The sequence below is a fragment of the Schistocerca nitens genome, chromosome 11 (genome assembly GCF_023898315.1).
Source record: "Schistocerca nitens isolate TAMUIC-IGC-003100 chromosome 11, iqSchNite1.1, whole genome shotgun sequence".
Taxonomy (NCBI): Eukaryota; Metazoa; Arthropoda; class Insecta; order Orthoptera; family Acrididae; genus Schistocerca; species Schistocerca nitens.
This window is the reverse complement of record NC_064624.1, coordinates 112861710-112877550: the sequence shown is the minus strand read 5'-3', so window position 1 is coordinate 112877550 and position 15841 is coordinate 112861710. Positions and strand designations below refer to the sequence as shown.

General features: G+C 43.8%; 1 protein-coding gene across 3 annotated transcripts in view; it reads left to right on the top strand.

Annotated features, from left to right (window-relative positions):
- Positions 1-15841, top strand: part of LOC126213025 (zinc finger protein 724-like) — a 128509-nt gene that overhangs the window by 96031 nt on the left and 16637 nt on the right. For all 3 annotated transcript variants that reach the window (XM_049940592.1, XM_049940594.1, XM_049940593.1), the window contains exon 3: positions 5387-5458. In XM_049940592.1, the coding sequence (XP_049796549.1) occupies positions 5387-5458 (72 nt within the window). The remainder of the gene's footprint in view (positions 1-5386; positions 5459-15841) is intronic.

Sequence of the window (15841 nt, the reverse complement as noted above, 5' to 3'; positions counted from 1 at the left end):
GCTCAAACATATGCTTCCTGACACCTGTTTAAACAAGTACTGCATTCACAAGCACCTGAACTACAAAACTGTTTTTGCAACCGTCAGATGTTTCTACAATATTGCCTCTGTGTTGTGGGTAACTGTTGAAAAATAGTTGCATTGATATCACAAATACTCAGACACATGCTATAAAGTGGCTTGCACAGTTCAACTGTAGAAGCAATTGGATGTTAGTGGGTAGCAATGTGAACTTTTAATCACATTTATGACGGCATGTTGAAAAGTAATGCCTACAAATTTATTTGAAAACGTATACAGATTTTTGGATAAAATTTCATAAACATTCTAAATGTTTATTCTTCATCTCTACATATTTATGTCGCAACAAAGCCACATTGGCAATGAAAACATTTCTCCCAGTGAGTGTTCAGTTCATTGATACTGTCACTGTAGGCTGTTCAACTCTGTTGATGGAGCCACAGCCTCACCTCTACTTGCACCACTTCATCACTGTAAGACTGAATTCCTCAAAGATGTCTTTAAGTGTTGGCCTATGCAGCTGTCCACTTTGAGCTGAGGTTAGGGGCTCCATGTGTTTCATTATGAGTGTGAACAACTGAATGTTTGGACATTACTGACGTTGATATAGTGAAAACAATGCACTGCATTCGTTCTTCTGTGGATTCAATTGAAGGCCCATTTTGACATTTACAAACTTGACTAGAGCACATTATTTCTCATGCAATGACATAGTTCTATTACACACTGCAATGTTACACACTACAATTCAGTGTAGTAGTGTTGCAACTTGTCAGTGAAATGGGAATTCGACCATGTAATGTGCATGATAAGTAATACCTCAATTGATATTGAGAACAGAATAAAAATATTAGACAGCATTACTTTTCAATGAGCCTCCATATTACGAGACAATGGGAGAAGTGCAAGGAATTTAACTAACACATTTCTTCAGTGTTTATAGATTTTTCCATCACAGGACAGTGGTCACAGACAGAGGTTACACAACAATGTGAGGGAGTGTAGAAATTCAGAAACGTTAGCGGGTATACTGAGGAGACAGAAAAGGACAAGAGCAAAGGTACAGATATGAGAGAGATGATGACCTGTACATTTAAAATGCGTACTGATTTGGGACAAGATTCTACTTGAATGAGATTTCCACTCTGCAGCGCAGTGTGCGCTGATATGAAACTTCCTGGCAGATTAAAACTGTGTGCCCGACCCAGACTCGAACTCGGGACCTTTGCCTTTCGCGGGCAAGTGCTCTATCATCTGAGCTACCGAAGCACGACTCACGCCTGATACCCACAGCTTTACTTCTGCCAGTATCTCGTCTCGCAGGAGAGCAGGAGAGCTTCTGTAAAGTTGGGAAGGTAGGAGACGAGATACTGGCAGAAGTAAAGCTGTGGGTACCGGGCGTGAGTCGTGCTTCGGTAGCTCAGATGGTAGAGCACTTGCCCGCGAAAGGCAAAGGTCCCGAGTTCGAGTCTCGGTCGGGCACACAGTTTTAATCTGCCAGGAAGTTTCAAGATTCTACTTGTCACCATGAATGCTCAACATAATATTTGACAGAACAATGGAAGTAGCAAGGATCCCAACTTGATAGGGCACATGAAATAACAGAGAGGTTTGTATTCCAAAACGCTAAGAAGCCAGATGTGTTGACTCTTCCCTCAGGAGTGGTGCAAAGTGACCCAGTGCATACTGGGAATTTGATTTACAACCCTAGAGAAGTTTTGATGTGTGGGCACAAACATACAGCTGGATTTTAAATGAGGCAGCATTAGTACATTCAAAAATCTGAAACTATGAAAATGATTGTTACTTAATGTAGTGTGTCCAGCAATACTAAAATTTAGGCTTATATTACAGTTACTGCCCCAGGGTTGGTTTATATACAGAGTTCTTAAGTATTGTAAACACAACTGAGAGAAAATCTGATCTCTATCATCTTTGGTCCATTGTGAGACTGGTGTCTGGACAGAAAAAAAAACAAAAAGTGTTGGAAATGACATTGTTGGAACAGTGTCGTATGCCAGAAAATATTCAAACCAGAGCTGTGAGCATGAGAATGTGTTAACATTACAAATGCAAACAGGATGAAATAGACAGGGGATTTAATTAAAAATGAAAGAAAAGTCGTTCAGTGGATACAGGAAGCAACACTGTAACTGCAGGCAAACGATAGTGAGTAGAAGAGGAAACGTGCTGACTGCCCTAGTTCAGTAGTTCTGCCATGAGATGTCAGTTGGTCTGCTTGTGACCCACAGAAGTATGTGTTACAAAGGAAAAATCAGCAGAATGACTTACATTGTGGATCTTAGATACAATATGGAATACAGAGGGTTTTTTCAAATACGTCTTCTGCTCCAAAACCCTGTATTAGTGCTTTTGTTGCAAATATCCAGCTGACATCTGTGTTTGTCTTACGTACAACGTCAACGAAAATTCACATTTATGTTCAGTTTCTGCAAGAGACAATAAAAGTTCTACAGAAATGTACTGGCAAGCAAATTGTAACTTGTCCGAGCAGAAGTAGTCTTACTGATGGGCGACGATTTTCAACTCGGAGATGTAGAGATACCGAAATGATGCTGCTGTTGGGAGAGAAATGCAACCTCTTATCCATAAGTATTTAGGTATTTCGAAGGTACTATTAGTGTTTACTCTTAGCGCCAGTGTGTTCTTTCAGAACAAAAGCTTTTACTGTATAGTTAGAATGTCTTCCCATTTCATTAACTTTTTGTGAGCCTGTGCGTTTTGTGCAAAGCATCACCAAGAGAATAAAAGTGTGTCCACTAAGTTATTTATCTATCTAATGAATAATCCTGTTGATTCTTGAGAACTGTCTGGTCGATAATTGTAGTTGATGATGCCATCGTTAAAAAGTAAATCACTTTTATCACATCAACCACTTTTTATTCAATTTATGACACGAACAGCGTACGAAAATGCCCATATTCTTCCAGTCTTGTCAACTGCGTTTGATGTTGAGCAAGGAACATTAGTTTTTGTGCCAGTAATTCCTAGACACAGCTGGACCTCTTTATTCAGTTGTGTACTGCGCCATAAGAAGTGAATGCTACAAGTGTCATTCTGGCTTCCTCTAGCTGGATAATTACTTGAATCAATATATGCTAGACATCACTGGGAGTGGCATTGTGACTCGAGTATACTAAAATAGGGTGAATACGATTATGCATCAGAGCAACAGACAGGAACACCAGAGCAATGATAGGCAAAGTTATTACTACAATTGTCTGAAGTATATACCCATACATTGACGAAACAAACTTTCAGCAAAGTGTTATTGAAATGTAGCTTTCCTTGTGCTTTACTTCATAAAAAATCTGCATGTCTTTGTTTTCATTTTGTCGTTTCCGAAAATAGTTCTTAATTGTTCTACAGCCTCTTGGTTAATTTCACATGAGCATTTGAGATTATTTACTTTTGGAGATGTTTCCGAAGGTTGTTGCAACAATGCGTGCCTCAAACCATGTCTATATCCTTTGAGCTTCCAATTTTCAAGGGCTTGCTATCCAGAGTAAATTCATTGTCACATCACATAGTGCATTCTCTTGCTGTTTTTAAATTGGCATTTCTTTAACATAGTGGCAAACATGATTTTCTGTTTTTACTGAATGTACAATGATGTAGGACATTCGACTGAGCCATCTTATGGTTTTCATCTGAGACTTGCTTCTGGAAGAGATTGATTTTGGCATTTGCTGTCCTTAATTTATCACGTAGTCGGACAATTTCCAGTTACTGGCACATCAACATTGTTTTCATGTGATTACTACTCCGTTCAGTACTGATCTGCACCCTACATTTTCCTTTAGCAGAAGAAGCACTGACAGACATTGAAACTGCAGCTTGTTTACTGTCTTCCTTCCACAGCTTCCCTTTAGCGAGTGCTTGACGGACGATTTTCTTTTGTGTAATATTTTCGACAGATATTTCAGTAAACTGAGAAATACACGAGGAACCACTGAGCCGCTATGGTTTTAAAAGACTGCCCTTGTCTTACAATTTCAACTTGTTTACTGACGATAAACATTTGTTGTTCCTCACTGAAATATGAATCGCACACAAAACAACTCGGAGTGAGATTGTCTTTCCCAGGAATTCCTGTCAACCATTTTGAAAATTTTTGGAGAACTACAAAATATTTACCTTTAGTTTCTCTTCAGCCACATAGGGTTACTGGATCGAAAAACGTGGACATGTTTTGTTCGTTTTCTTCTATAAATAGCAGTAACTATAACTCTCAACACCTCTTTATAATCACAGCGCCGGCCGCGGTGGTCTAGCGGTTCTAGGCGCTCAGTCAGGAACCGCGCGACTGCTACAGTCGCAGGTTCGAATCCTGCCTCGGGCATGGATGTGTGTGATCTCCTTAGGTTAGTTAGGTTTAAGTAGTTCTAAGTTCCAGGGGACTGATGACCACAGATGTTAAGTCCCATAGTGCTGAGAGCCATTTTTATAATCACAGCCTTCAACTCTTAACCATTCACTCACAAATCCGTAAACAAACCCTCAAAATAAGTTGAGGCAGAAGCAACAAATGCCAACCGATTACATGTCAGCTTGAGTCTAAAGTGACAGTGCTACTCGTAGTTCTTGGGTATATTAAGGTGGTACCTGTTCTTTCAGACATGTCCGAAAGGGCTAACTGGCCATTTGACCATCTTCTTCTATGTGGATGCACAAACAGTGCCAGAACTCTTACGGGAATTGGCAAAAAGCCGCGAGTAATGAGTATAATGGGTAGGGGCACTATGACTATAGTGTGGGACAATAGGTTGGGAATGTGGGTCTCGTGGTAGGCTTGCCTGAGATAAGTCCCTGCAGTCACACTATCATCTGTGTCCTTGGTGGCACAGATGGATAGAGCATCTGCCATGTATGCAGGAGATCCTAGGTTCAAGTCCAGATCGGGGCGCATATTTTCAGCTGTCCCTTTTGACTTATCTCAGTGCCTGTATGGAGCTAGGGGTATTCATTTCATTGTAGTTCTTGGGCTCGCCGCCTTTGCAATCCTACTATGTTAATGCACAGGGAGTAAGCACACTGTCTCTCCTTCTTGCTACGGGCAAACTGTCAGGTTACCAAAGGAAGGATAGGGCTCAGTAAGCACCGTGAAGTACGCTATGACTGATTATGTGTAAAATTAGTGCAGTATGGCACAGTGTGAAATTATGGAGATGCATTTTGGCAGAATAGCTGCTCATTAAAATATATTTTTTTAAATTTTTTATGTATACGTGATACAAATCTCTGAAAACTTGTATCATACTTATAAAAAAAATAAATATTGAGAGCCATGTCATAAGTACAGAGGGGTATAAGCATTTTTAACTGAATTTTTTCTTTCTTTCAGTGTCCTGAAGATAACTTGGGAATCTGTCATCCAAATGATTTTATGAAGGAGGATCCTGAACTAAATTTGGAGGTATGTAAAACTAAGCATACTGTAAGCATTTGCATCTCGGATTTATTGCATGTAGGGTGGTAAAAATGTATTTGTGTAATTGCTTAATGTAAGGAATGCATTACTGTGAGACAGGCACAGATTGAGTTTTTTTGAGCTAAGTGTAATTAATTATTTTTACAGTAGTGTTGTGCTATTCCACTTGGGGGATTAGCAACTGTTGTTTGATTATTGTTCTGAATAGAATCTGAACAGAATCTGTAACAATGTGTTTAACCATATTTTCAGTGACCCTTCTGGATGTTAAACATTTTGTATAAGTTTAAACCACGAGAGTGCAGATCATTTGAAAAATATTCTTCCTTTCAGTAACTTATGATTCATGGATTGCAGAAGAATACATTGCACATGATTCATCTTTTCAATTAATCATTGATATTTGTCAGTTTGAAACAAAAATTTTCAAGGTGCCAAAGGTATGAAGTGTGATGCTATTTGTATGTGATAGATCACCCTTGCTACATTGATCTTAGAATAGTTACAGTATGGCTACCTCAGTGGTACATGCTGAATTACTTATAGATTTGTCAGTCACATAAAAACTCTAGGACCTATGCAGATAAATCCGTGTATTACCTCACCATAGAAGTCATAGCAGGTGACCCTCCCCCCCCCCCCCCTGCGGGTCCGGGGATTAGAATAGGCCCGAGGTATTCCTGCCTGTCGTAAGAGGCGACTAAAAGGAGTCCCTCCCCCTCAAGGGGGTAGTTAGCGCCTGCGTCCGGAGACGGACGGTTCCACGACCTCTATTTGCGGTCATTTTGCCTTTTCACTTCTCGTTTCTTCCTTCTTTTGGTTGGTTCCTTTCTTTGCTCTTCTCCACCTCACTGTCTTCCTTACACTTTCCCCTGCAAAATCTCCTTGCCTTCTCATTGCCTTCTTCTCCTTGCCTTCTCATTGCCTTCTTCTCCTTGCCTTCTCATTGCCTTCTTCTCCTTGCCTTCTCATTGCCTTCTTCTCCTTGCCTTCTCTGGTCTCCGCCTCGGCGTTTGAGACAGTCTGTCCTCTCTCTCTCTCCCTCTCTCCTTTTTCCTCTTCTTCCTTCCTCCCTGTGCGCGCCTGAAGTCCGACCCACGCGTTCGCACGCGTAGCCGGTGACAGGGTAACGCGTAATTCCCCGCCCTGGGTAGACATGTAAGGCACGCGCGTACCCCCTGGTAAAGGCCAGGCCCGGGGAGGGGTGATTGCCTGAGCTGATACCTTCTGACCATGCCGATTGGTCCCTCCGTCTGTTTCTCGGGAGGTGTGACCTGAGGTGTAAACATTCACCTAAGGCGGGAGTGCCCTCTGAGAGGGTCCCCACAAGGAAGGAGCGCGCCATCGGAGACGCTGGCAATCATGGGGGATTCCTCCGCAATGGATTTCAATCTCTCTCGACTTCTGCCCAAAAACGGAAACTTGACCAGCTACCAGTGACAAAAGTACTACCGCCTGCCCCACAGTTCCTCGTCGTTTCCCGATCTGAGGACGGAAAGGATTTTTCCTGTCAACCCTTTCGTTATCCAGAAGGGCGTAGATGCCATAGCCGGATCTGTCAAATCTTGTACTAGGTTGCGTAACGGTACCTTATTACTCGAAACTGAGAGCGCCTTTCAGGCACAAAAACTGCTTTGGGCCACACTCCTGTACACGTTACCTGTCCGGGTGGAGGCTCACCGAACTTTGAATTCGTCTCGTGGTGTGGTCTATACTAGATCCCTCGACGGACTGACTGACGAGGAGATTCAATCTTTCCTCGCTGAGCAGGGCGTGACGGCTGTCCATAGGGTCATGAAAAAGGTCAACAATGACCTTGTACCGACCCGGACACTTTTCTTGACCTTTGACAGTGTTAAGCTGCCATCGCGCATCAAGGCGGGCTACGAGGTTATTTCTGTTCGCCCCTATGTCCCGACACCTACGCGCTGCTACCAGTGTCAGCGTTTCAATCACACTCGACAGTCTTGTTCCAATGCGGCTAAATGTGTCACTTGTGGCAGGGATGCCCATGAGGGTGACTGTCCACCTCCGTCTCCTCGTTGTGTGAACTGTCAGGGGGACCATGCCGCATCCTCCCGCGACTGTCCTGTCTATAAGGAAGAACGCTGTATCCAAGAAATTCGGGTCAAAGAGAAAGTGTCCACCTCGGCTGCTCGCTAGCTATTGGCTAGTAGGAAGCCCACGCTGCTCCCAGCGGGGAAATACAGTACTGTCCTCGCCTCTCCTCGGACTACCAGGGAGGTGGCAACCCAGACATGCGATCTGACCTTCAGCACCACGGTCGTCCGTTCGGCCAGTGCTAAGATCGCGCGGTCGACGTCTCCTCTTCCTCCCATCACCCCACAGACACCAGCCCCTTCATCAGCTTCTCCTAAGACGAAGACCCAGAAGTCAGATTCACGGGCCTTCAAGAAGGAACCGTCCCGTGCAGACTTCCTACGTACCTCGACCTATCAGCCTTCGACCAGTACTTCCACTAAACGACCTTCCAAGAAGGCAAATAGGAAGCACAGTTCTCCTCCTCCGCCACGGCGCATTTCTTCTCCTGCGCCACGCAGCGGTTGCCGCCCCAGGCCGTCATCAGTTTCGCCTGGCCGCACCGCTGGTAGCCGAACATCTGGCCGTTCACCGGCGGAGGAAGCTCCCCCTCCCGGCCATCTTTCCAAGATGGCCGATGAACCTATAGACGCAATGGACGATGACTGTCCGCCTACTGATAGCGGCGGCAGTGCTCGCTCGAAGGCAGGCCCTCAGCGGCCTTCGAGGTGACCCCTTCTTTCATCTTCCTTTTTCTTTTCTTACGATGGCACTTATTCTCTGGAATATTCGCAGCATTCGCTCCAACCGAGAGGACTTGAAGTTGCTGCTCCACTTGCACCGTCCGCTCGTCGTCGCCCTCCAGGAAACGAAGCTACGCCCTTGCGTTTTGACCTACCCCCTGTGGTAGGTATCCCAGCTCATGGAGGGGTTATGTTGCTGGTCCGGGATGAATACTACGATCCCATCACGTTGCACACCGGCCTGCAGGCAGTTGCCATCCGCATTACTCTCCCCACTTTTACATTTTCCATTTGTACCGTTTACACTCCATCGTCGTCTGCCGTTACCAGGGCAGACATGATGCAACTTATTGCTCAGCTACCTGCACCATTTTTGTTAACTGGCGACTTCAATGCCCACCATCCCCTTTGGGGCTCTCCAGCATCCTGCCCGAGGGGCTCCCTGTTAGCAGACCTTTTCAACCAGATCAATCTTTTCTGCCTCAATACTGGCGCCCCTACTTTTCTTTCGGACACATCTCACACCTATTCCCATTTAGACCTCTCTATATGTACTCCCCAACTTGCACGCCGGTTCATGTGGTATTCACTTTCTGATACATATTCGAGCGACCACTTCCCGTGTGTTATCCATCTCCTGCAGCATACCCCCTCTCCGTGCTCATCTAGTTGGAACATCTCCAAAACAGAGTGGGGGCTCTTCTCTTCCAGGGCGACCTTTCAGGATCAAACATTCACAAGCTGCGATAGTCAGGTCGCACACCTCACGGAAGTCATTCTCACTGCTGCTGAATATTCCATCCCTCACCCTACTTCTTCTCCACGTCGCGTACCGGTCCCCTGGTGGACCGCAGCATGTAGAGACGCTTTACGTGCTCGTCGACGTGCTTTACGCACCTTTAAACGCCACCCTACAGTGGCGAATTGTATCAATTATAAGCGATTACGTGCACAGTGTCGTCGTATTATTAAAGAAAGCAAGAAAGCGAGCTGGGCTGCTTTCACAAGCACCTTCAACAGTTTTACTCCTTCTCTTGTCTGGGGTAGCCTGCGCCGGCTATCTGGCACTAAGGTCCACTCACCAGTTTCTGGCTTGACGGTCGCGAATGACGTCCTTGTGGCCCCTGAGGCTGTCTCCAATGCCTTCGGCCGCTTTTTCGCAGAGGTTTCGAGCTCCGCTCATTACCACCCTGCCTTCCTCCCCCGCAAACAGGCAGAGGAGGCTAGGCCACCTAACTTCCGCTCCTCGAATCGTGAAAGTTATAATGCCCCATTCACCATGCGGGAACTCGAAAACGCACTTGCCCAGTCACGGTCCTCCGCTCCAGGGCCTGATTCTATTCATATTCAGATGCTGAAGAGCCTTTATCCTGCGGGTAAAGGTTTTCTTCTTCGTACTTACAATCGCATCTGGATTGAGGGACATGTTCCCGCATGCTGGCGCGAGTCTATTGTTGTCCCGATTCCTAAGCCGGGGAAGGACAAGCACTTGCCTTCCAGTTATCGACCCATCTCGCTTACCAGCTGTGTCTGTAAAGTGATGGAGCGAATGGTTAACTCTCGATTGGTTTGGCTGCTCGAGTCTCGACACCTACTTACCAATGTACAATGTGGATTTCGTAGGCGCCGCTCTGCTGTTGACCATCTGGTTATCTTGTCGACCTTCATTATGAATAACTTCTTGCGGAAGCGCCCGACCGCGGCTGTGTTCTTTGATTTGGAGAAGGCTTACGACACCTGTTGGAGGGCGGGCATTCTCCGCACCATGCATACATGGGGCCTTCGCGGTCGCCTCCCTCTTTTTATTCGTTCCTTTTTAATGGATCGACAGTTCAGGGTACGTGTGGGTTCTGTCCTGTCAGACACCTTTCGCCAGGAGAATGGGGTGACACAGGGCTCAGTTTTGAGCGTCGCTCTCTTCGCCATAGCGATCAATCCAATAATGGATTGCCCCCCAGCTGATGTATTAGGCTCCCTTTTCGTGGACGATTTTACCATCTATTGCAGCGCGCAGCGTACGTGTCTCCTGGAGCGCTGTCTTCAGCGTTCTCTTGACCGTCTTTACTCCTGGAGTGTCGCCAATGGCTTCCGTTTTTCTGCCGAGAAGACGGTCTGTATTAACTTCTGGCGCTACAAAGAGTTTCTCCCACCGTCCTTACGACTCGGTCCCGTTGCTCTCCCATTCGTGGAGACAACAAAATTTTTAGGTCTTACATTTGACAGGAAACTTAGTTGGTCTCCACATGTGTCATATTTGGCTGCCCGTTGTACCTGTTCTCTAAATGTCCTCCGTGTTCTCAGTGGTATGTCGTGGGGAGCGGATCGAACCGTCCTACTTCGCCTATATCGGTCGATCGTCCGCTCCAAGCTGGATTATGGGAGCTTCGTATACTCCTCTGCACGGCCATCCATCTTACGCCGTCTCAACTCCATACAACATCGGGGTTTACGACTTGCGATCGGAGCGTTTTATACTAGTCCCGTCGAGAGTCTTCATGCTGACGCTGGTGAGTTGCCACTCACCTACCGGCGCGATGTACTGCTTTGTCGGTATGCCTGTCGGCTACTGGCAATGCCCGACCACCCGTCTTATCGTTCCTTTTTTGATGACTCTCTCGACAGTCAATACGGGTTGTATGTCTCTGCCCTGCTACCCCCTGGAGTTCGCTTTCGTCGCCTCCTTCAACACCTTAATTTTTCACTCCCTGCAACCTTTCGAGTGGGCGAGAGCCACACGCCACCTTGGCTCCAGGCTCAGGTTCGCGTCCACCTTGACCTCTGCTCGCTCCCGAAGGAGGTTACCCCCAGTTCGGTCTACCACTCCCGTTTTGTCAAACTTTGTTCGAAGTTCATTAATATGACCGTCATTTATACAGATGGCTCTAAGACCAATGACGGGGTCGGGTGTTCTTTTATTGTCGGGGCACAAAGTTTCAAATACCGGCTCCATGGCCATTGTTTGGTCTTCACAGCTGAGCTCTTTGCCCTCTACCAGGCTGTTCTTTACATCTGCCGCCACCGACATTCTGGATATATCATCTGCTCCGATTCCCTGAGCGCTATCCAGAGCCTCAGTGATCCGTACCCGGTTCACCCTTTCGTGCACCGGATCCAACGCTCTCTTCAGCAGCTGGTGGACGTCGGTTCTCCGGTTAGCTTTATGTGGGTTCCTGGCCATGTCGGTATCCCTGGGAACGAAGCTGCAGATGCCGCGGCCAAGGCTGCGGTCCTCCAGCCTCAGACAGCTTCTTGTTGTGTCCCTTCGTCAGATTGTAGCAGGGTAATTTTTCGGCGCATTTCATCGCTGTGGCATGCCGATTGGGCTGCACTTACAGACAACAAGCTTCGGGCCTTGAAACCTCTTCCCGTGGCTTGGACGTCCTCCTCACGCCCTTCTCGGCGGGAGGAGGTAGTTTTGGCCCGGTTACGAATTGGACACTGCCGGTTCATCCATCGCCATCTGCTGACGGCTGCGCCGGCGCCGTTCTGCCGATGTGGGCAATTGCTGACGGTCCGCCACATTTTAACGTCCTGTCCGGATTTTAACACCCTGCGTCTTGATCTTGGCCTGCCCTGTACTGTAGAAGCCATTTTAGCGGATGACCCACGAGCAGCTGCTCGCGTTCTTCATTTTATCAATTTGACAACCCTCTCAAAGGATATTTGATTATGCTGTTTTCTTTTTTAATCCTATGCCTGTCAGTCTGTCTTTTATCGTGTTTTCCGTTTCGTTGCTGTTATAAACTTGTGACTCGCGGTGCATTCCTAACGTAGTCTGGGCGCTAATGACCGTTGAAGTTGTGCGCCCTAAAACCACAAAAAAAAAAAAAAAAAAAAAAAACATAGCAGGTGCAAATAAATTATCTTCATGGCGCAACCTACAGCTTTGATAAGGTCTGCTTGTATGAAGCATAAAATTTAATCCAGTAAAATAAAATGTTGTGGTATTAATTTTGTCCACTTTGCGTAAGAGAAAGTGGATGGTTAGATTCATAAACTTCTCACAGGAATAAGACATAACTAATATTGGGGAATATAAGGTAGAGTACTGAAAAAATTAAATCCAAAGACATACTATGCAAGACACTGCACAGTGCATGGCGGTGGGTATGTTCCACCATTGTTAGTCATTTCCTTCCCTTTCCCGCTTACAAGCAGAGCGAGGGAAAGGAAACTGTCTGTTGCCTCCATACAAGCCCTAATTTCTCTTGTCTTCGTGGTGTCCGTAAAGGACCCTCAGGCACACTGATGTCTGGTGATTGTGCAAGCATACCAGTCAAGGAAAAGAATTATCATGCTAGGGACAGTGCATATGGTATATAAAAAAAGAGTGAATCTGGCATAACTGGTTCCTGCATCACATTTTCTCTTCCCAAATTAAGCAATTGTTTGTTAGGCTTCGTTCTGTTGTATATGCATGGTGTAATAATAATTTTCTATGGGGCACAGGCATAGTAGTTTTTGCATATGTATTCACTTTGGAGAATGTGTTCAATATTTAAATGAATTCATTTAGCAAATGTGTTCCTTTACTGTCACTGCTCTGATATTTTCCCACATTACGTCAGTTCACAATAAGAGGTAGATCGACACCTTGGAATATTAACTTAGTTGTTGGCATTGTGATTCATAAAATCTTCAATTAGTAAACGTGCCTCTGCATCATTTCCATGTTGCTGCCTTCATGCTATTGTGGGGAAAATTAATCTGGAATGCATAAATTTTAATTCCTTTACAATCCACAGTGCACCAGGAAAAAGTATTTGTCTATGTGTACAAGTTCACCATCTATGACTATATACTACCCAATAAGCTCACAATTTATTGGTACACATCTAAACTCTGTCTTCTAGAATATTACAATCACTAAATCCTATGAATAGCTTTCTGTTTCAGTATACACAAACAGATGATTTCAGAATTAACAAAAGATACTAGATGAAAAAATAGTAAACAGAAAAATAAAGCTACGTCTATCTCTGACAGTTACAGATGATACACAAAGTTTGATGCATTACATTATAGGCAAATATTAGTGTACAAATCACACACACAAACTTTCATTTTGTTTCCTTTACAATACACACTGATCAACATTTACATCTGCAGTATGCCTCAAATGCCAGTTCCCTAAATTTTCTCAAAAAGAATGTCATCTGCCCTCCAAGGATTCCTGTTTGAGTACCTGAACCATATCCATAACATGTGTGCTAATCAAAGCTAATAGTAGCAAATCTAGAAGCATGCCACTGAATTGCTTCAATGTCGGACTGATGGGATGTCACATTGTCAAGCATGCGTATGTTCCAACAAAAAACTTTTTGTAAATAGGAATTCAAAAGAGAATATATGAAAATGGTGAGATAAAGCTGGGAAAATGAGATCAAAATCACTACCACACAATTTAAACCTGCGAAGAAGCTACAAAAATCGAATTTTCTGGACTCTGCTTTATGTGAGTTTCAGTTAGACCATGTTGTTATAACCATTAAGGATACAAAAATTCTCAGTGTAAGAACAAGAGAGGGATTTTTTAGTCATTTCAACGACTCTTGCATATAAAGATTAGATTTCAACCTGTCAGGAAAGAAACACACATGAATAAATCACTCATCATTAATCCATTTTTCAACAAATTACTCATTCATATACCATGACTTGTAAGAAACTTGCAGACATACTGAAAACCATTATGAGATTCTGCTAACCACAAAGGGAGAGAGAACGCAGGTAGTGGAACATTGCTTATGATCAGGGTCTAGTAGATGCAAGGGAACAAGCATTGGAAACTTTAAATTGTAGCAAACCCCAGAAAATGGCAGGAATTCTTAAAAGTATACAAAAGAATGTTCAAGGCTATAAAAAAGTGTAAACTGGGTCACTTGAAACCAACATAAAAATAACAATTTTTGTCTATTACTTTCACTCAGTTCTCGACTGTGTGCCTCTGAAAGAACAATGAGTTTTGTAAGCAAAACAATTCTGATTAAAAATCATCTGTTGAGGAACTGAAGGAAATCAGTACTTTGCAATATAACAAGTCATGTGCAGAAGACAGAAACTCATAGTAGAAGTATGGAGATATGGATACTGAGCAACAGTAATCTCACACAAACAACTGGCAGAATTATGTTAAACATTTGTAAAAGTGAAAAAATTACTGAAGAGTGGAAATGTGCATTAATTGATACTCTTCATAAAAATGAGATAAAACCAGTCTGAATAATTACAGGGAATTTCTTTGCATCCAGTTATGTCCAAAATTCCTTACAAAGCCATGCGAAGGCAACTGGATGAACAAGTAGGCCTATTAATAGGAGAGTATAAGGCACGATTTTGCAAACGCAATCGTGTACAGAACAGATATGGGAACCAATGTCAATTTTGCAAAGATGACGATGTGTAAATACTGTGGCAACTTATGCCAAGTGTCAGAAAGGCTTATGATTTGACAGAAAAAGACTTGATTCAGTATGTCAGAGGAATTCAAAATAGACAGGACAACAGTGGCAGTTACCCAATAGACATAAATGGGTACAACACTAGACATTAAACTGATTGGAGAAAATTCAGAAGCATTTGAAATGCAGAACAGTGTGCAGCCGGATCTACGATCCACTCCAGCTTAAAATAATTCTGAAAAAGTTATGAAGACATAGGGGAAGGAGATACGGGAATCCAAATCGAAATTAAAAAAGAGCAGAGCATTAACATGAGGTGTATGGCTTTTGTAGACACTCTCTATTCTAAGATACTGTATAGAAGCCAAACTTGTGCTGGAGAAGCTTCACAAAATGTCAAAGAAAACTAGTCGACAAATCATCTGTGAGAAAACTCAGTAATGGACAGGAAGCCTTCAGATAATCTCTCCCTTATAACTAGGTATGAGGAAGTATTCACAAGATACATACATTAAATATCCAGGAGAGATCATCCAATCACCAAGACATTTATTTATTTATCCTATTCTGACAAGGGCCATCAGGTCTCATTTGCATTGGACCAGGGTTTCCCACATACATCATAGTTACCTAAGAAACAACAATTTTAATATGACAAATAGTATTGAAATGATATGAGTGTCTGAAGTGGCAATGTAAGTAATACTGACTATGAACTAATAAAGTTAATAATGACAGTACGAGTAGTATTACAGCTGTTGCCACTAATGTGGTGGTGGTAACAGTAGTAATGACAACAATAATAGTGGCAGGTATAAAAAGGATTTATAAATGTACAAGATAGCTTTCTGCTATAGTGAGTTCCATGGAAAGGAAACTTAAGAAGCCTTCACCATCTAAGAATTTTGAGAAAAGAGGAAGATTTGGGTGAAGCGTAATTATATGCTTCCATGTCGGTTCAAAGAGCAAGTTAAAAGCAGCCAAACCTGGGTACTTCAGGACGTTTGTAGAGGACACACATCGGTAACTTTCTGTTAATGGATGTGATCTCTATGAACATATTCCTCTTGTTTATCTTCATGATTGTTGGATGTGTGTAAGTACATTATGTGATAAATCAGAGCATGTGTATGCCCCTACTCCACCCAGTTGTCAGTTACATCTGTTGTGTCTGAAAAAGATGT